General features: G+C 36.7%; 1 protein-coding gene across 4 annotated transcripts in view; it reads right to left on the bottom strand.

Moving 5' to 3' along the window:
- Positions 1-415: 415 nt before the first annotated feature.
- Positions 416-20,027, bottom strand: part of DMXL2 (Dmx like 2) — a 48,712-nt gene continuing 29,100 nt past the window's right edge. The window contains exons 23-44 of one of the 4 annotated variants that reach the window (XM_027883011.1): positions 19,224-19,488; positions 17,509-18,599; positions 16,431-16,622; positions 14,773-14,849; positions 14,364-14,494; positions 13,409-13,657; positions 11,602-11,783; positions 11,115-11,245; positions 10,542-10,627; positions 10,096-10,297; positions 9,264-9,381; positions 8,401-8,463; positions 7,929-8,015; positions 7,727-7,848; positions 6,926-7,064; positions 6,475-6,535; positions 6,259-6,386; positions 5,056-5,133; positions 4,360-4,451; positions 3,675-3,727; positions 1,895-2,112; positions 416-769 (exon numbers count right to left, since the gene is read on the bottom strand). In XM_027883011.1, coding sequence (XP_027738812.1) covers positions 560-769; positions 1,895-2,112; positions 3,675-3,727; positions 4,360-4,451; positions 5,056-5,133; positions 6,259-6,386; positions 6,475-6,535; positions 6,926-7,064; positions 7,727-7,848; positions 7,929-8,015; positions 8,401-8,463; positions 9,264-9,381; positions 10,096-10,297; positions 10,542-10,627; positions 11,115-11,245; positions 11,602-11,783; positions 13,409-13,657; positions 14,364-14,494; positions 14,773-14,849; positions 16,431-16,622; positions 17,509-18,599; positions 19,224-19,488 — 3,975 coding nt within the window. In that variant the 3' untranslated portion in view covers positions 416-559. The remainder of the gene's footprint in view (positions 770-1,894; positions 2,113-3,674; positions 3,728-4,359; positions 4,452-5,055; positions 5,134-6,258; positions 6,387-6,474; positions 6,536-6,925; positions 7,065-7,726; positions 7,849-7,928; positions 8,016-8,400; positions 8,464-9,263; positions 9,382-10,095; positions 10,298-10,541; positions 10,628-11,114; positions 11,246-11,601; positions 11,784-13,408; positions 13,658-14,363; positions 14,495-14,772; positions 14,850-16,430; positions 16,623-17,508; positions 18,600-19,223; positions 19,489-20,027) is intronic. The other 3 variants (XM_027883012.1, XM_027883014.1, XM_027883015.1) reach the window with 3 other exon arrangements.

Raw genomic sequence — 20,027 nt, 5'->3', positions numbered from 1 at the left:
TACATCCTTGATTGCACATGTGCCACGGCATTTGCATCCATTACACTTTCGGGCGAAAATCAAATACACTGAGTACCCTTAATTAAAACTAAACTATTTTACAATGAGAAGTTGTACACATGCTTCAGTTAGTGGGAAAAACTGGAACAAAAGTAATCAGAATTATGTCAGAAATGCTGACTGACTTGTAGAGCCACAGTGCTTGTTAAGTGACTGACAACTGTCAGAATCTTTGCAAGACACTAAATGCAGCTTGTGGGTTACTGAACTATAACCACCCCCTCTGTCCACCTGTACTGACCTGAATTCTTTGCTTGCACAATACAGTACGTGCATTTGCACCCCACGGATCCTTATGGGCGTATTCAAAATATACCTGTTGTAAAAGTGTTGGTTTTCTTGTTTGTTTGTTTGCTTTTTTAATATCTTTTAACCCACAATATTTAATGCTGCAGTCACCGCTTTGAAAGGAAACACATTTTCTTTCCACAGTGTGTATCACTGTGTTTTTAGCTACTTAAAGGGACATTATATAAAACCAGGATTAGCTCACATAACGCTACAGAATGTCAAAAATGCCTGAAGGTACATTGAAAGCATTGGGAAGAACCCTCATTTTCAGAGTGCCATCTGCTCCACAGGAGAAGATTCGGTTGCCTTGCACAGTTTCAATCTGGGTGACACCAGCACCAATGTTTCTGAAAAGGGATTGCTTTGCGTGTTCGTTTTTAAATGAGTGAATTAAATTGTAGCCAGTCAGTCTCCACACCTGTATAAAAAAAATGACAAATGACAAAAGGACGTGAAAATTCGAGGATTTGTATTTGTCCCCCTAATATTTCAGATTCCTGGTTGTTCTAAATGCTATTCAGCAAAGATAAAGGATATTTTTTGTTGCCTAGTAGCAACAATTACTACAAGTCCAAGACTCCTGGGAGGCTCTTGATGCAGTGTAAGGCTACCTTAGTGTGGACCAGCTGTCACTGGGCAGGGTGAGGTGGCCCTGTGGTACCTGGTCCGAGTCTACCTCCCAGCTTCCCTCCCATGAAAGCTGCAGAAAGGACAGGTTGCATTTTCATCCGAGATGATTATGGCCAGCTTTCCAGCTGCTGGAGTTGCTTTCCTGCTAAGGAATGCTGCAGGGAGTAAGCTGCACAATTATTAAGCATGCAGAGTCATAGGAAGTATGGCTGTCTGTTGTGTTCTAAGCAGCAGGAGCCCTCATCAAGGCCAGACCACAATCTGTGCAGAGGCACAGAAAGCACCTATTAAACAGTTTGCAGCCCAGCTAAAAGGAAAGCAATCTTATTCTCCTTCTCTTTACCATGTTCTTGTATTTCCTTCCTTTAGTATTCATGAAAAGAGCCCTTTTTAAACAGGGACTGTATTTCTGGTTTGGTTTTTTGTTTATTTGTTTTGATGTTGATGTTCGTTTTTTACTACTCTGACATCTTAATAGCTGTCTGGGGCACCAAGAGAAAAAATAAAACTTGGTGTTCAGAAACTTTACACAACGTTGAAGTTGCTGAGCGCCCCCTGTGTTGCAAAGAAATGTTCAAAGGCAAAACCACAACACTTTCAAGAGAGAGGGAAAAACAAAGCTAAGATTTCAGAACCATACACTTCTTTGCTTTATCTACTTAAAATTCAGTCTCACAACTTTAAAAAGATAAATATTTAGAGGAGGATAGAACCTACTTACTTTAGAAGACTACTAGTATATTTAAGTTTATATTATAAACATTAGGCAAGCATCCTGTATATCAAGTGTAGGTTTGGGTTTTTTGGGTTTGTTTTTTGTTTTGTTACTGCATTTATCTGGCTATTTGCAACATGTTGATCGACATATGACAATACACTTCTCCTATAGAATGCAGCTCCTCCAATCCCTTACCTTCATGTTGCCTTCTGCTGAGCCTGTGACAAAATAGTCCTCAGAAGGATCCAGTGCAAGGGCCTTAACAGCTGACTCGTGGGCTTGGAAGGTAAAAAGGATTTGCCTCTGTCTGATGTCAAAGATGCAGATATATCCCTTCCTACCTCCAGAAATTAGCAGTTGATGCTTGGGTGCATACTGAAGTACTGTGGCACCGTGGTCATGGCAAGTGAAGGCTGAAGAAGAAGAATGTCAGAATTCAATAGACTTGAAACTGTAAGTAGCTTTCAATCTTAAAAAGCCATTTCTTCTATAAATTATTATCTGAATATTTTTAAATTTTACAGATACATTCCTTCATATAAGTAATGTCATAGCAGCTGACATAAGAGCTATCTAGATGTAATGCACAAGAAAGTGTGATATGCAGTCTAATTTATTTTAGAATACAGATGCATAGCTGAACTTATGATTTGAGAAAATACGAAATTCAGCATATGAGTTCCTGACCTAAAAAACTATAGCTGAACTAAAAAAATTAAACATTAATTATCTTATAGATATGTACTATTATATGCAGTCTACAACTTCCTTGTGAGGGGAAGAGCAGGGACAGGCACTGATCTCTTCTCTGTGGTAACCGTGACAAGACCTGAGGGAATGGCCTGAAGTTTTGTCAGAGGAGGGTTTTGTTGGATATTAGAAAAAGGTTCTTGGCCCAGAGGGTGGTTGGGCACTGAACAGGCTCCCCAGGGAAGTGGTCACAGCCCTAAGGCTGACAGTTCAAGAGGTGTTTGGATGACACTTTCAGGCACACTGTGTAACTCTGGGGGATGGTTCTGTGCAGGGCACCGGAATTGGACCTGATGATCTTTGTGGGTCCCTTCCAACTCAGCATATTCTGTGATTCTGATTTCCTAACCTTTTTTCATTGAAGCCTTACCTCAGTGTCTTTAAAATGAGACTAAACTTTAGTGCAATCTGCTAGTTTAAAGATATGAATCTTAGAGTGCCCCTATTGTTTATTTAATTATTGCAGTTACTTGCGTATTTTTCATGGTTGAATTCGCTCTTTTAAAAGCCCAGGATGTCATACTTCAATTTCTATATATCTTCCTTTCATAGTGCAACATGATAGAATTTTATTACAGAAAGAAGAAATTGTTAACTTGGTCAAATAGACACAAATATCTCTAAGAACCCATTTCAAGTACTGAAAGAAAATAGCAGACAGAAGGAACTGCTTCTATTATAACCTACAGTTGTCTTCTGTACTTCACTAGAGTACTGGATATGTTAATTAAGTGCCAGTTTAAGTGAAAGCATAAGAGTTTGATAATGCAGCCTCAATTAGTCTGCTGTTAGCTTTTGTTTTCAGAACTGTACTGAGATATTTTAGACTCTGTTAATACTGTCATAAAATGATCTTTGTGTATGACCTTATGGACTCCCACATCTCTGGAAGCGTTCAAGGCCAGGATGGATTGAGTGCTTAGTAACCTGGTCTAGTGGAAGGTGCCCCTGCTCATGGCAGGGGGGTTGGAAAGGGATAATTTTCAAGGTCCTTTCCAACCCAAACCATGTATGACTCTATGACCTTCTATGACTTTTCTATATAGAACAGATTACCATCATGCTAGAGAATATTTAGTACCAGTTCTGGTTCATGCATCCCTGTGAAACATGTACTTAGACCTGTTTCTCAGTAAAAGTTTTTCCCTTTGCACCAAATGCATTCACAAGCTGTATTTCTTTAGTCAGTAAGAAGCAGAGGTTTAATTTTCACTGCAGTACTTACCATGTATAAGACTGTTACCAGATGAAACCAAAGTGTCCCAGAGGCACACATTTCTGAGGGGGGGGAAAAGAAAGTCATTACAGCCTGTTAGAAAGTGATTCATGGGGTGACATGACTCAGAAAGGGTTCACATTTTATGTCAGTCTAGACGGTAGAACTGAACAAGGAGCCCTTGACACTCTGCACTCATTGGAGAACATATGCTAAAAACTAAGAACTTGAATTTCTTTCTCTATTCTTTTATGCTTTTTAGTGGAACTATATGTTCTACCTTTAAGATGTGTACCAATGCTTGGTTGAATCAAGACATTACAGAAGTTTTTCTTTTTGGACAAGAAGAATTATCCTCTTTGCTGAATATATTTCTCCCCTCAACAATATATATATTTCTATATATATAGAAATATATATATTTCTCTCCCCCCAATATCACACTGCATTTGGAATACAACTTGAAAAAACTGATTAACTCTTGACCACTCCTCACAAAAAATAAATTTGGGAAGCAAGCAACTGAAGGAATAATGTTCAAAGAAATCATCTGGCAAGTTCAAGGTGTAACAAAGCTCAGAACACTGAGCCTTAGAATGTCAGTCACACATTAATCAGCTCACCAAGAGCTACCACATTAATGGAGATGAACAGGTAGTTTTGGTGAAACTCCTCATTGTTTCTTTAAACACACCTGTTATCATTGGATTGTCCTGATGTAGCAACTAGGCTTGAAGAGGTTATGAATGCAAAGTCACTTGTGGTTTTACTGTGGCACTGCCAACTCTGTTAAAAAAACCAAAACAAATAAGAAAAGGAACAATCTTACCAGACGTTGTTTGCATCAAAAGTTACTACTATGAGTCTGATGTCAGTGATAGCAAAACACAAGCAGTCTTTTACACAAAGGTCAAAATTGAACGTCTGAAACCTCAGAGAATGGAACAATGGATTAAAAATCCAGTATAAAATAAAAAGATACTAAAATTAGTGACTTTTAGCAAATCCATAATATAGTGTATGACAACAGCCTGAACTTTAAATTAAGCATGTTTTCATGTACTGTTAAGAAGTAGTGAAAAGATTTAGAAGAGTGCATTTCTACTAAGTTTTGGGGTTGTAAAGTCATTACTTTTAGCTCTGATTTTTAATTTAATCAAGGGTAATGTTGAAGCAGTATTTCTAATTACACTGCAGCTTATGGTTATTGTGCAATTAGTTTTCCAGAGGCGTACTACTGAAACTCTACAGCTGTTTTGACAAAGTATGCCAACTAAAAAGCAGCAAAATCAAAAATGTCTCAGTAAAGTCATATGCTCTTAGCCTGTCTGAAGTCTCAGAGACTTCACTTTCCTCTATAATAAGAAAAAAAATAATTCAGTTTACTTACCAGATAGGGCTTAGGATTTGAGGTGGTTTGGTTTACTTGCCAAATACTTAGAAAACCTTCACCATCAGCAACACCACACTGCAAGGAATGAGTTGCATTTATTATCATAATGTACTGGTTACTGGATGTTTATTTACTTCATAATAATTAATAATAGTAAACTGCCAACTTCAGGAAAAAGCCCACCTAAACCACCAAACCTTCATCTGTAAAGGGAATATCAACAACAGTGATGGTCAGGTACAAAAAAGTAGTTTAGAAGCCAAGTGAGTTCAGAGCTGATTGTTTATTGATTAAGGATTGATGCTCTGCTGCATAGCCAACTCTTTTCTGGAAATGGAGGCTTTTTAAGCATGGAAGCTTATCTTTCAAATCCTAATGTTAAATGCTAAGGCTTACAGAGGCATCACGACTCCTCTTGAAAATGCTTAAAAAAGGAAGATGCATGACATATCATAAAAGCATGATGAGGACAATTGTGGAAGGACTGGACTTCATCATGAATGGTAAAATGACAGTTATATTTATTAACCAAAATGCATAAAAATTAATACTGTATATTCTATGCAGCTGTATATTAATACTGTATTTCTCATACAGCAAATTCTGTATTTTAAAAATTAATTTTAGAAATATTTATAATTATTTTTTTATATTTTCTCCTTTTAGTTGGGTTTCACAAGTCCCACCTGAGTGACCTTTGTGTGAAGCACGGTGACAGCTATTACGTCTCAGTTTCTGACTTAAGATTGTTTCCTATGCGATGGTAAGATTGCAATAACAATCAAAATACAATTTTAAAATCAGTTTAAATTACATTTTATGCAACTTGACAATCTTTGAGGTCTTTTCCAACCTTAATGATTCTATGATTCTATTACTGATATAAGTGTGCTTCTCTAAAACAAGGATGCCCAATAGTTTTTTCTAAATGTTTTAAAAAGTGTAAAAATGAAGCAACTGGGATACGGGATAGCAGTGTGAAGTGACAGAAGAGAAAGGAGAATAAGGGTCAATGTTTATTTACAAAGCTCCCACATACAGACAAAATGAATGATACTGCTCATACCATCACTGTAGGACATCAAAAGAGTTCTGTGTGTCACCAGTTACAACCGTTTTGGAGGTCACAGCACAACCAAGTGTTTCCTTATGAATAAAAAACCCAATCCCTCCCCCCAAACCCCTAAATGTTGTAGTTACCTTATTGCCCTGGGAATTGAAATACATCCTTGTAACCCTGGCATTCCCAGCCTGTCGGAAGCAAACCAGCTGCTGGGGTCTTGTCCACTCAAACATTCGAACACTACCATCCTGTGCTCCTGTAAGGTCTGAGATGAAAAATGTTCATTAATACTGCAATATTTTGCAGAAAATTGTCTATTATAATAGACATAATAATAAGTGTGATTCACTTACAATACTGGTGGACAGGATGTGAAGCCATTCTCTTGACGTTATTCAGATTTCTTTTAATAAGCTTAATATAAAACAAAGAAAAATAAGAATAATTTTGAAAAAAAACCACAAACACACTCTTCAGTTTTGTTTATACTACTATGCAGTGAGTGTCCCCCAGTTAAAAAAAGTTTGTTAAACTAATATTATTTGCATGGTCCTACATCAAAGCTCCTACAAGAAAGGAAAAAAGCCTGATTGTACCATCGTTTTCTATATCACAATAATTCTGTGCCACAGTATACAAGAAAATCCTTAGTTTGGCCTTATTTTTGGCCAGTAACTGGTCACCATTGGCCTTTTATGCCAACATTAAATTAACAGCATGATGACTAATGCACACCAGGTCTCTCTACTAAACAACACACAAAAAAGTGATGCTCTCCTGAGTTGCATACACTGAAGTACTTACCACACCAGCTCCAGTGCTGGTTTGACCAGTGCCCAACCATGGCATAGACGGAGATGGTTGTATCTGACTCACTCCAAACGACGGGGCAGTTGACTGAGTGAGTGTTGTGGTGGAACCACGGAAGTCAATGTCATCAGAACTGTGAAAGAACAGCAGTGTTCTGCTTTAAACAAATGTTTCTTTGCTCCTAATGCTCTTTGCTTATTTGTCAAGAGCCTAAGGACAGTGAGTAGAGGAAGTGGTTATAATGAGAATTGATAATTCCTGCACTTACATAGTACCAATCCCTTCTATGTGCTCCAAAGCTATCCATGTTTAATCTCAAGAGATGATCCTAATATAAGGATATAAGCTCTCCTGAGAAGAATATTGTTGTACTATTCCTGACCTGTGTGTACAGTGTGCAAGTGAGTGTGGTACAGGAGTGCTCACAGATCTCAGCACAGTAATGGAGCAGACAGTAATCCAGGCTGTTGTATTACAGAACAAGCATCAGCTACCACAACTACCCTCCACCCCGCAACAATGCAAGAGAACTACAGTGTTTCTAAGGTTTCTAAGGTATTCCTTTATTAGCTTATGCATCATGGGATTTGACTTCACTGTGCAGTGCAAACACGCCTGAAGACACTAAATATTCTCTTGCATTCCCTCACTAATTTGTACAGCAACCTGAAACTTACTGAAGAAGAGTAATTAACTTTTTTGGTATGCTCCATTTGTGCCTACACAGGTATTATATATTCAGCCTCACAGTAAATCAATACTTTTATTAATATAACCACAAAGAAACAATCCTACCTTTTAGATTCTCTGTCATATTCTTCCCCAATCCATATAAATGACTGAGCAGCCAGCAGAGCTGAAATATCAAGTTCTTGAACATCATGTGTAGATGCCAAAACAATTTCATTGCTGTTTGCCTATGCAGCACAAACACAAAATTTATACTAACTATAATTAGGATCTTTTTATTACACTTCTTGTAGTATGTGATGTTTACCTTGTTAACTGCAAATGCCATTATCATATCTGATTCTTTGTGAATGATTTTTGCTTTTCCTCCAGGGTAGCCAAGATCTGCTTCAACCTACAAAACATTTATAAAAAATTTCAATTAGTATGAAAACTCATTCTGAAGTAGTATGTTCAGAGTGAAAAAATCTATACAAAATTCATGCAAGAAAAGTTCAGTGGCCTCAGCATTGTTTCGGAAGCTAAACTTTAGACTTCTCATACTCTTTGGTGTTCTAGAAGCCAAAAGTTGTGTTTGAGCGTAAGAAACAAAAGTTGTGTGTGCAACACTATTTACGAGGTGTTCACTCATCCCAATTATCTGAAGTTAGTTCAGTGATTAAAAGCCTGCCACACAGACTACACAGAACATACAGCTTCTGTTAGTCACATTAGAGAAAGAAAGCCAGTTCCACAGAACTTTTAAGAATGTGCTAGAGGTTTGGGAGAAGGAATACTACCTTGTTTTTGTGATCTTCTGCTACGCAGTTTTGTTTGACCTGCTCCACACGATCTTCTACAGACTACATAACATCACACAGTCACAAACACAAAACACATGCACAAACAAATATAAAAAAAGAATGAAACATTCCAAACTAGATTTTAAAGGCCACTCTGTCAGTAAATGATGACAAATGTATTTTTAACTTTTTATAAAAGGCACAGAAACTAAGACAGGAATCTAAACAAACTCACTTAAAATGTAATGCCTCCTAGATGAACACAAGATGTATGATATAGCAAATAAATGGAGGAGCAATACACACACATACTCCATACTTACAGGAATTCTTAAAGATACTAAATCATATACTTATTTCCCATGACATTTATGTGTTGGTTTAAGTTTTCAGTTAGAACTTAAAGCAGTTGTAACTGGTATAATTCGTAAAGCCCCATATTATATATTACTATATAATATTACTCTTATATGTATATATTACTCATGCATATATACATATACAGAAATTATTAGCGCATTTAAATTTCTTTTTCTGTATCACACACCAAAAAATATTATATGAATATTCAAATTTCTTTGCTTATTACCATTATCACAAATGTTCTTTTTATTAGGACAGTATTCAGATACATAAAGGTGAGCTATGTCTTGTCTACATATATTCTTTTCAGTTGATAGTCCAATCAACAACATGACAGTCATGTTGATTTGGAAAAAAATCCAAACACTTTTAAATGAAAGAAAGGAAACTGAAATATTAATGAAAAATGGAAAGAAAAATTAAAGTAAATACTGAGGAGACTGAGGAACAGTTATAATTGAGCTTTCTTTTTAAAAAAAGTTACATCCTTTGTTTACCTCACTCTGCTTTCTTTTCTTTGTGAATATATATCTTATGAAAGTCTCCTGAAGAAGTTCTTGCTTCACAAGAAAATGCCAGAGCCTCTTTGCTGGAAGAGCTGAGTAATCCTTTGATCTGGATAAAATAGAAGGAGGAAAGAAACAATGAATATGCTGAGTTGGAAGGGACCCATCAGGATCATCAAAGTCTAACTCTTGGCCCTGCTCATGAGAGCCCCACGAGTCACACCATGTGCCTGAGAGCATTGTCCAAACACTTCCTGAACTCAGACAGGTCTGGTGCTGTGACCACTGGCCTGGGGAGCCTGTTCCAGTGCCCAAACACCCTCCAGGTGAAGAAACTTTTCCTGATATCCAACCTAAACCTTCCCTGACTCAGCTTCAGGCTGTTCCCTCAGGTCCTGTCACTGGGCACCACAGAGAAGAGATCAATGCCTGCCCCTCCTCTTCCCCTCACAAGGAAGTCATAACTGCAACGATGTCTCCCCTCAGTCTCCTCTTCTCCAGGCTGAAGAGACCAAGTGACCTCAGCTGCTCCTCATACGGCTTCCCCTCAAGGCCCTTCACCATCCTTGTTGCCCTCCTTTGGACACTCTCCAATAGCTTTATATCCTTTCTATATCAAAACTGCCACCATATTCCAGGTGAGCCTGCCCCAGTGCAGAGCAGAGTGAGGCAGCCCCCTCCCTCGCCTGGCTGGCGATGCTTTGCCTGATGCCCCCCAGGACACAGTTGACCCTCCTGGCTGCCATGTTTAACATTAGGAGGAAATACTCTTCAGAATTTCTGTGATCAAAGAATGTGTCTTTGCTAGGAAAAGAACACTTACTTGAAGGGTGTGTTTTCAGGTTCAATCATCGCTTTATTGCGGAGAATAGCTGGTCCTGCACCTACACCAAGGTCACTGGGGTAAGTATTGATGTAGTTTGGTGGTGGGCCTTCAAACTGGTCCATTCTATCTTGAAGAATCTGTTCCCAGTGTTCCAAATTTTTTATTACAGCAATGCCCAATGGTGATGTTACAGGCAGATCTAAACAGAAATATTAATCAATTAAAGCTTAAGAGAAAAAAACCAATTTAAGTCACAGTGTGTATAAAACCCCCAGAATAATACAACCATCCAAAAAAATAAACATGAAAAGAAACCTACGTGTTGGCTATCGTAAAAAATAAGGCATTTAATTATTTAAATTTTAAAATTAAAATTAAAGAGCAAAGTCTTACAGAGAGCCACATATAAAGAAAAATAAAATGTAAAGCAGGATTTAACATACCAGTGAATTCCAGACCAGCAATGGGAAAGAAATTCTTAATGTTGTGCAGAACTAGTTTTACCATTGTCAGATGCAGAAGAGCCCAGCTGTATAAAAACAACAGATTTAGTTATGTTAAAACAACATTAGGAGTTATCTACAGAATATTTTTCTTCAACTAGATACACAGGTTAGAATAACAGCGTGGAAATGTTTTATTTAATCTGCACCTCATTAAAACCTACATTCTTGAATCAGTAGTCTAAAACATTGTTTTGGAGCTGGCATTGTGGTACCTTATGCTCTTCGTGCCTTAAAAATGAAGATGAGGATTTCTTATTTGTTTTCCCCTCCCCAAAAAACTGCAAACCACACAGCTTTGAACTCCTAATCTCTTTTTTTTTGGCAAGTTAATGGGGAACTGTGATGAGAATTTGTCACTTCTGTAATCCCATTGCCACAGATAACACACAGTATTAAAGTTATTTGACTTAAAACTGGATGACGCCAAAGACCTGTATATTTTTTTTTGATTTGGCAGCAAAGATAACCACATGACATAATTGTTCTAAAATACTGACAGTTTCTGCTAACCTGTAAGAATTGGCATCTGTGTGTTCCTGGATTTGCACATCAGAGAGGAAAGCGTCATCCTCCTCCTCATCACTGTGAATGCTTTCATCAGAATCATATATAACACCACTGTCTGATAAAGGAAGAAATGGCTGCAATGCAAAGTAAAAGTATGCTATAAAAGCTATTTTCTGATTTCTTATTATTCAACTCTTATTTCAATTATTACTGTCATTGAGTTTAAATGACAGCAATTTAACCTAAAAAAAATTTCCCTATAATATAAGCAAATAGCAAGAGGAAAAGTGTTAATCTTTATTATTGACAAGAGACATGTTTTGAAGGTGAAGCAATAGACTTGTAGGCTCTTCCTCTTTTATTATGAGGAAATATTCTGCATCTTACAAGAAAGAGCACTCAAAATTTTCACATTATTTTTATCCTTTAAAACTTAAGGGAAGAAATATCCTTTCATGAACCGTAACTTCCATTTTCCATTTTAAATTACCTTTGCCATAAAATAGTCCCACATGCTGAGTTCTGGAGGAATAAACTTTTCTTTGTAAGAGGGTCTTTCTGCAGGTACAGGTGGTGGTACATTGCTGTCTTTCACTGGTCTTCCTGGCACCAGCATTCTCATGTTAAACCGGCGGCGATGTTTATCCATTTCTTCTGATGGAAGAGGAGGTGCTAAATTCAGGTAATTAAAAAAGGTGATATTAATATTGCATCTTTAAAATGGCTGTATTTTGTAATTGAAGCAACTAACACCACTATTATTGGTACTAATTTCTACTGACTCAGAATCAAAGGCAGCTTAAATAAAGTAAGTGTAATCATAAAAATGTACACTTACAATAAATTCAATAACTGTGGCATTTAGATATTGGACATATTATGAAAAGTACATTTTATTTTACATTTATATACTGGATTAAGTTCTCAGGAGATGTACCTTTTAAGAAAAAAATCTTTTATCTAAAAATTTCTCAAGAAAGAAATTAAGAAACTCAGAAATTTTGTTAAGAAATAAAGTAATATATAAAATATCACTAAACAGTAAGCTGTACTATTAGCAGTAATTATCAAAATATAAGTCAAGGAACTCTTAAGACAGAGATGAAAATCTGAATAGAGAGACAGGCTTTTTGACACCTGAAGTCTGTTTTAAAGTGTTATGATTTAAAATGCCTCAACATTTATCAAAATTTTAATGCGGAATTTGTTCTTTGAAGTCTTATTGGCCAGGCAACATTGAAGATCACACTTACTTTATTACAAGAGAACTACATGTTTATAAACTTCTTTTTTTCAAAAGCCACTACCAACACTCATCTACACTGCAAGTCTTTACAAACCTTCGTTACCATCCTCTGAAACATCAGAAGCTGTAGCAGCTTGTAGGTTAAAGGAAAACAGAATACATCTCAAATAAACACAACTTATATAAGTTATTCATATTAACACCTTGCCAAAATAACTGCCCGAAATGAGTTTAAGTTATTCCACGAACTACAAATACCTGTTGTGCATACTTATAATGGTGCAATGCCTTATTACTGTTTGGTTTTCTATCTTGGATATGCAATGTCTAATTTTTCCATAACTTTCAGTCCTATTGTTGATTTGAAAGTCTATGTGATGTGATCTGCAGTACTGCTGCAGTGTGAAAACTTATGACAAATGGTTGTATCTGTCTTTGTCTTCAGAGCCTGAATTCAATCTCCACTTTTGCTTTTCTTCATGCAGTATATTAAGACTTGCTCATCTGTCTTTGTCTGGGCTTAGTTGGAGCTTACATATGCAAAAGCTGTTTTTCTGACAGATGAAGCTGATATTTCTCCTCTGTGGTTTGCTGGGTGAAATCCTACCTTGCAATAGAAACTGGTTTCAGAAATACTGTTTCCAGCTTACTGCAGTCATTAAACAGTAACACTCATCTCACAAACAAAACCCCAGAGGTATTAACACTGATTTATATAATCTGTTTTTTCACTAAAAATAATGGCTGAATGTCCTGAAAAGAGTTATTATAAGTAAGCATCTAATAGTAATAATAGTAATATAATATCTTTACAGTTTTTATGGCAAATTTAAAATGTGCTGGGTACCATTACAAATGACAACTGCAAGGCTAATATGTCCTTCTGCTTTCTAGTTAATGTAACAGTTTTCTTGCCGGTAAATTCTTAAATCCTGCTTGCTTGGTTATGGCCCTTGAAAGGAAAGAAACCTTTCCTACCAGGCTACTAAAAGGTATAAAAGAAAAGGTATAAAATGCAAATCATTAGTATGACCTTTAGAGAAGGATGTACCTGGAATATTTTCTGACTGCCTTCGAGGTTTGACGAGGAGCTTCACTCCCCCCCCAAAAACAGCTGCCCACATGCGACTGTTCAAAGGGTGGGCGGCCAGGCGAAACAACTCGTTGCAGGAATTGGTTGCAAGGGCGTGGATGAGGAGGCTCAGGTAGACAGCTACCACAGCTTCACAAAGGAGGATGTTGAGCTTTGGTTGATCTTCATCCTGAGCTGAACTTAACAGATTGATAAGCGAACTCACGCCTGCAAAGAGAAATAGAGGAAAAATTCTGCGTCAAATGAGCAGGAGGAAAAAAGGGGGAAAAAAGGAAGCGTTTCACTTCTACATTTTATGTTAAACTTACACTAATACATGATGCTTTTATTCAGACAAAACATACTAATATATTGTTAGTATATATACATACACACATACTAATATATAATATACTAATAGGTTTTCTTTAAATCATAAAGATCAAAATTACAAAAAGCCTTCTTTTGGGTCTGTGACTTCTGCATTGAACTTCTCTGCAAACAGTATGGGCAGCTCAGCATATCTATGAAATTCCTGCACTGTTTCCACAGTTCATCTCAAAAAACTAAATTTACACTTATACATTGGAATTAGCTATTCTGATAGCTATACCAACTACAGCATATATTTAAGACAGTACTGTAGAAATAGCTAACAGAAATAGCTTTGCTAAGGGCTTAAAGTAGGCTGGAGGAAAACATTTTAGAATGACAAATGATCACTGACTTTATCCTAAAGATCACAGTTTCTTCTTCAAGCAAGATATTGGCCATACAGAAAGTTTATTTTAGCTAGTTTTGATCAGTGAAAAAGTTAAAGGCTGCTATTAATTTGGGAACTAAATCAGAAACATCATATTACAGGACAGTGAAGTAATTCTGAAATGTGGAGCTGGTCCAGTGGTGCTAAAAAAAACCCTTATATTTGTCTCACCAGGCCACTGAGCAGGAGATGAGTTTGGAGTTGCGTGCTCTTCAATACTTTCTGTCCTCAGCCTGCGGCGATCACTCAAAAGCAGTCCTTGGTAAACCATCCCAGTAAATTGATTGGCTTCTGTTTGACTGCTAAAGATAAATACATTTTTTTTTAATGAGAAAATGAGCGTGCCAAGTGAGAGTGACATCAGGTTTGCCTACTGTTTATTGACAAAACCTGAATGGTTGGTGTTATTTGTGTAAAACTGATCGTGCATATCAAAGCTAGCAATGTGTAAACTGTGTAAATATCTTTACCCACATGCAAACATTTAATCCCTTTTTTAGACACGTGCAGGAAGAATTTCCATTTAGGATACACAAAGCATACTGCAAAGGTAAGACTGTAAGAAAACTTCCCTCTTTACCTGTAGCTGTGGCTGTCACATAGTGCTTGGTAAATGGATGCAGAAAGTGAAGCTGCTAAAGAATGAAGTGTGTACACCTAAAATAAAAAGAACCAATAAGCTACAAGTTTTATATAAAATGTGAGCAAACGACAATTCTTTTTAAAGAACATTGGAAACGTGTTCTGCAGGGCTGTCCTAGTTTTAAACCAAGTGCGACAAATAGTAACTGAATGTTACTTTAGGTTTACAATGTATTGCTTAGAAAAATCACAACTGTTTGTTCAAGATAATTTGATGGCAGTCAAAACCTTCTAATATTATGTCCAGATAATTAACTTGATTCTAATACAGAACAGCCACAGTAAATGAGCACACTGAAGGAGTGATTAAGTATGTCCTGTTATGACAATGAATTTGATGGAATGGTTCCTGGAAGCTGTACTACACAGCATTGCAGTTCAATGTAGTAATAGTTGCTTAATATGCATAAAATACAAAAATTTGTGTAATTATATGATTACTTCATCTAAAAATCTCTTTTTTTATCTCAGTTATGTGCTTGTAAATTTCCATAAGTCTCCAGGAGTAACAAGAATAACTCCATTTTTGCCTCACAATGCAACAGAAACACTCCAGTTCTTAAACAGAAGAAATGTAAGGATTTCTTGGAAAGTTCAATGAAATCCACAGTATGAAGGAAATGGTACTGTCAAACTGTTAAAAAAGTAAACTTTTTTAAACTCACCCTGTGTTTGTTCTTATCTTTTCCTACTATCTTTCCATTTAATCAAATATTAGGTCTTAAATTAAAACTATGAATTATTTTAATGGTTGTCTTGCAGTTAGGAAGTGTCAGCTCTTCTTTCTGAATTGCCTTTTAAGAATTTATGAGTTTTAGAGTAAGAAAGATGCTTGCTGTAGCATAATGCAGGATGGAGAAGTAGTCAAGATGGAGGAGAGAAAATGAGAAGTAAATGAGCTTGGGTTCCAGTTTCAGAACTTAACTGCCTTGCAGTGCAACATCCCATTTACTTTCCTATTCTTTCATTTAGTCAAATTAATTTAGATTGGTAATCATGTTCATTAAATATACAAAATAATGCTTTAGGTTCTTGCTAATTAACTGTGTCCTAGTCTCATGCTCTGGCTTTTTCCACTCCTGTATTTACAGAATCTGAATAGAATTTATTCACCCCCGAGTACACAGTCAGATAAAGTATTTCACCACAACTCTGTAAAAAACCCTCGTACAGTTGAGGAAATCTGCACTACAGTAAGGTTTATAGTATCTATATTAATAGAATGTTATAACTTACAGTCTCATCTCTGCTTTCATTAGTTTCCCTACAGGATTCAATCAGAATAAATAGTTAACTTCCAGATCATGCTGCTTTAATAGCCAAGAATTCAGTGTTTCAGTGAACATTGGCATTTGGAATAGTTTCCTGAGAAAAACCAGAATTTGGATGAAAGGGAACTAACTAGACCCAAAAAGATGTCAGAAAGCAAGTGGTTAACCAGCATGTTCAGTTCACCAGACTTAAAGGAGAAGGTCAGTATTGTGAAAGGGTAAGTGCTGAAAAATTAACTCAAACATTACATGTAATTTTTCACATGCTCACTCCCCATTTTATAAAAAAAAAATCATTCAGCATCTCCTGAAAGCTTTTCATTACCTTGACATCTTCAACATTAGGATGTGGTGGTGATTTCATCTGCACAATAGTGTAAAGAATATCATGAATGTGGTTGTTTAAATACAGCACAGGATTAGCTATCACAGTTTTTGTGGATGCTATGCTTGCAGAAAGCAAGGGTAGTGTTGTGGGTAGTGGAAGCGGAGACTGAAGCTGTTTTACAGTAGTTTCCTGTTTAAAAGAAAAGATTGTATTTAAAATTATTGCTTTGAGAAAAATAAGTTTAGAAATAGACATAATTTTACATTTTTATTTACATAATTTATTTATTTACATAATTTTACAGCTGAAATATATTTCCCAGGTTATTTATCCTCTCCCACTGCTGTCTACTCAGTACAGACAGGGGAAATGAACCAAACTTTTTTTTATTCTTAAAAGTACTTGCTAAGCCAAATACCACCAAAACAGCTGTCTATTACTTCTATTTAAAATATGAGAAATCTAGGATTAGAGCATGTTAAATTACTTGTCCAGTATCAGATTACCTGCTGTAGCTCAGGTTAGTCATTAACATTTGCTGTAGAGTATCTCTTTTGGTATGAAATAAATGCAGAAAATGCCACACTATAATGAAAGAGAGCACTACCCTGTCTGACTTTATATTATTTGTTGAACTTTGCAGCTAAGACCCCATTTCCTGTAGCTCCCTTGCATGATTTGCAGAGGTGCAGAGAATGACATTTTATCATATTTCAGTAACTGTGAATTTAATTTATTATATAGGTACCAGGAATACTGTGACCAAAATTATGCCATTGTAACACAGATACAATGCTGCAACTATAATATAAACAGCAACTTTTATATTCCACAGTCATAGGTAGCCTGATCCTTAGTGTCACGTAACAGGTTCTTAAGAACCAAGGAATCAGGATGTGGAACAGCAGCACACTTAAATACAAAGTTCTTTCTCCAAGTACATTAAAATGACCTTGATCATTAGACTTGCAGAACACAAGCAACATCTATCTAGGCACAAACTTAGGCATTTGACATAACTGACAGTCTGGAACTGTTCACATTCATGAATAGAAATTAGTTGAATTTATTTTACCTGCTGTGACTCTTGCAGCAAGAACTTCAGCTCCATTCTTACAGATGCTAAGCCTCCACCTTGTGCCCCATGAAGACTACAATAACTTAGAAAGACTCTCAGCAGAGCTTGATTCTTCTGCAGCCACCACTTCCTTCGTTCTGCATGTTCTCGTTTTGCCTGTAACCTCCGTCTCTCTATCTGGTGCCGTTCATAGGAACCAATATCTGGCTTATCCATAATATCTTCGTGGTCAAGTAGATCCCCACTTACTTTGGTATAGGCTTTACAATAGTCTTTGTCCCCTGCATCATGGTTGCATATTTCATGCATAGCAGCAATCTCTTTTTCAAGCCAGTTGTACAGCTGAAACCTGAGCTTTCCTCCGTCCACTTCGTAACCCGTAGCCAAAGTCCTCAGTTCGGTCATAAGGATCTTCAAACAGGCTCTGAACTTCAGTTGTTCAGCAATAACATCAACCTCAGTGTCTCCTGCATCAGAAACCTCCCCATGTGGTGTTTGGGCCATGCTGGTGTCTGGGGTTCTCTCGTCTTCTCCACTCTTAGAATCGGATTTTTTCATTGTTAAACCAACATCCTTGTCCTCTTCATCTGACCCATTTTTGTCTTCACCCCAATCAAGAGTAAGGGGCTCATCATCAAATTTTACTGCTGGTTGACTCCAGTCAAATTGTGCTGAAGACTCAGCAGTACTATCCAAAGCAAAGGAAGTTGAAATGGGCTTTGACCAGTCTATATCACCAATTCCAGCACCATTCTGTAGGGCTTTGGAATCTGAAACACCATCCTGTATTGAAGGAGTGGATGAATCTTTTTCTGCATCTACAGTAGACTTTTTTCTTACTTTTGGAATTTTGGAAAGAACTTCGAGAGCTAGCACGGGGCAGCCCACTTTGAAATGAGCATTTGCAGTAGTGAAGAATAATTTTCTTTCTATAAGATTAATTTTATCCACAAAGCTTTTCTCAGTTGTCAGACCTAAGGTGGCCAAGGTTCCTTCTGGTGAGCTGAAGTATCTTCTGATGAGCAAAGGATGGGTCCGAAGATAATTGTAAAAACTGAATACCACAGGGTTGCATGATTTGACAATAACTAAGGAATTAAACAGATAAGACATCTTTTGAAAATGGCTTTAAAATGTTATTATTTTGTTTTGCAGTGTTTCCCGCATTAGATGTTTGTCAAAACACATGAACAAAGACAGTTTTGGGTCTAGTTACCAAAATAAAATGAAAGATTTACTTATTCCCCACAAAAGATTAAAGGTATGAGCTGAATGAGTAGAAAGATACTAAATCCTCTCATTTACCTCACTGTTATATTGCATTCAAACCTACATACAGCTGAGATTATCAGTCAGGTAGAGATGTCCCCAAGAAAGGCAATATGAAACCTATGTAGACACCTGTCAGGTTAACATCAATCTTGAAGAGATGGGATAGGAAATCCTGCTAGAATAGTGTTAATTCCTAGAGGCAAGAACATAAGTCCACTGGAATAAAGACCAGAGAGCATTCAGTACTAGAGAAGTATTGTAAGGAAGTATCCCACAAAGACAATCCTCCTGAGCTAAGCTGACAGCAGGAACTAAGTTTGGTGTTAGTGGGTTGGAGGGAATCCTCAGAAAAAATTGGAAAAAGATTTTTATATGTTTTTTAGCATTTCTCCTTCTCTTTCTTAGTGAGTTTGTCCCATCAGACTAATGTTATTGCTTACCTGGGTTTTCATCATCATCTTTAGGTGTTTGTTCCAATAAGGTATCCAGTGCTCGTGTGTAATCTTTCATTATCCAGTATGCAATGCTTCTCAGAAATGGATCAGGATGCAGTTTAGTACAGCTGAACCCAGTTCCATCCTTCTGACAACCCAAAATCTTTTCATAAAGGATGGAGGTGTATGTGACAGAGGTTTCAAACTCTGATTCATACAGACGAGCAATGACCATAGCCAGCTGGATGTCTTCCATTTTCTCAAGGCACACCTATGACAGGCAGGGGAAAAAAGGTTGTTTTATAAGGAAAAGGTAGTTCTATAAAATGAAGGGAATAGCAATATATGTTTACATAACAGAATTTTTTTTTTCAATCATATCTGTTCTTTAAAGTATAAATTAATCTTTGGGTCAAAAATGTTTCAAGTAATCTATATCCAAGTAAGGTATTTCCTTCTGTTTGGAAAGAAGTGTACTTTTCTCTATTTCAGGAATTGTGATATGCATAGTGGTACATCAGCATGTAAAAAATTAATATGGCAGAAGTAAAAATGTCTGTTTTTAAGCTATCTAGTAGTATAATTCTACCCTCCAACTTTAATGTTATTACATCACTGGTAAGATATTTTTCATTCTGTCTTGTGTGCAGAATTACATCTCAGAGGAAAATACATTCTCCAGTGAAGACAAACATACTTTATAGAAACAGTCAGGATAACTAAAGGTTCTCTAATTCCCTTACTCTCCTGAGAGATACTGCTTAGCTTGTGATCCTGGTTACAGCTCCCATCTCCCTTGGGGCAAGGAAC

The sequence above is a fragment of the Empidonax traillii genome, unplaced genomic scaffold (genome assembly GCF_003031625.1).
Source record: "Empidonax traillii isolate 1590-97213 ecotype Southwest subspecies unplaced genomic scaffold, ASM303162v1 scaffold117:size1203958, whole genome shotgun sequence".
NCBI classification, from domain to species: Eukaryota; Metazoa; Chordata; class Aves; order Passeriformes; family Tyrannidae; genus Empidonax; species Empidonax traillii.
The sequence above is the reverse complement of the archived record's forward strand: the minus strand, read 5'-3'. Positions and strand labels throughout refer to the sequence as shown.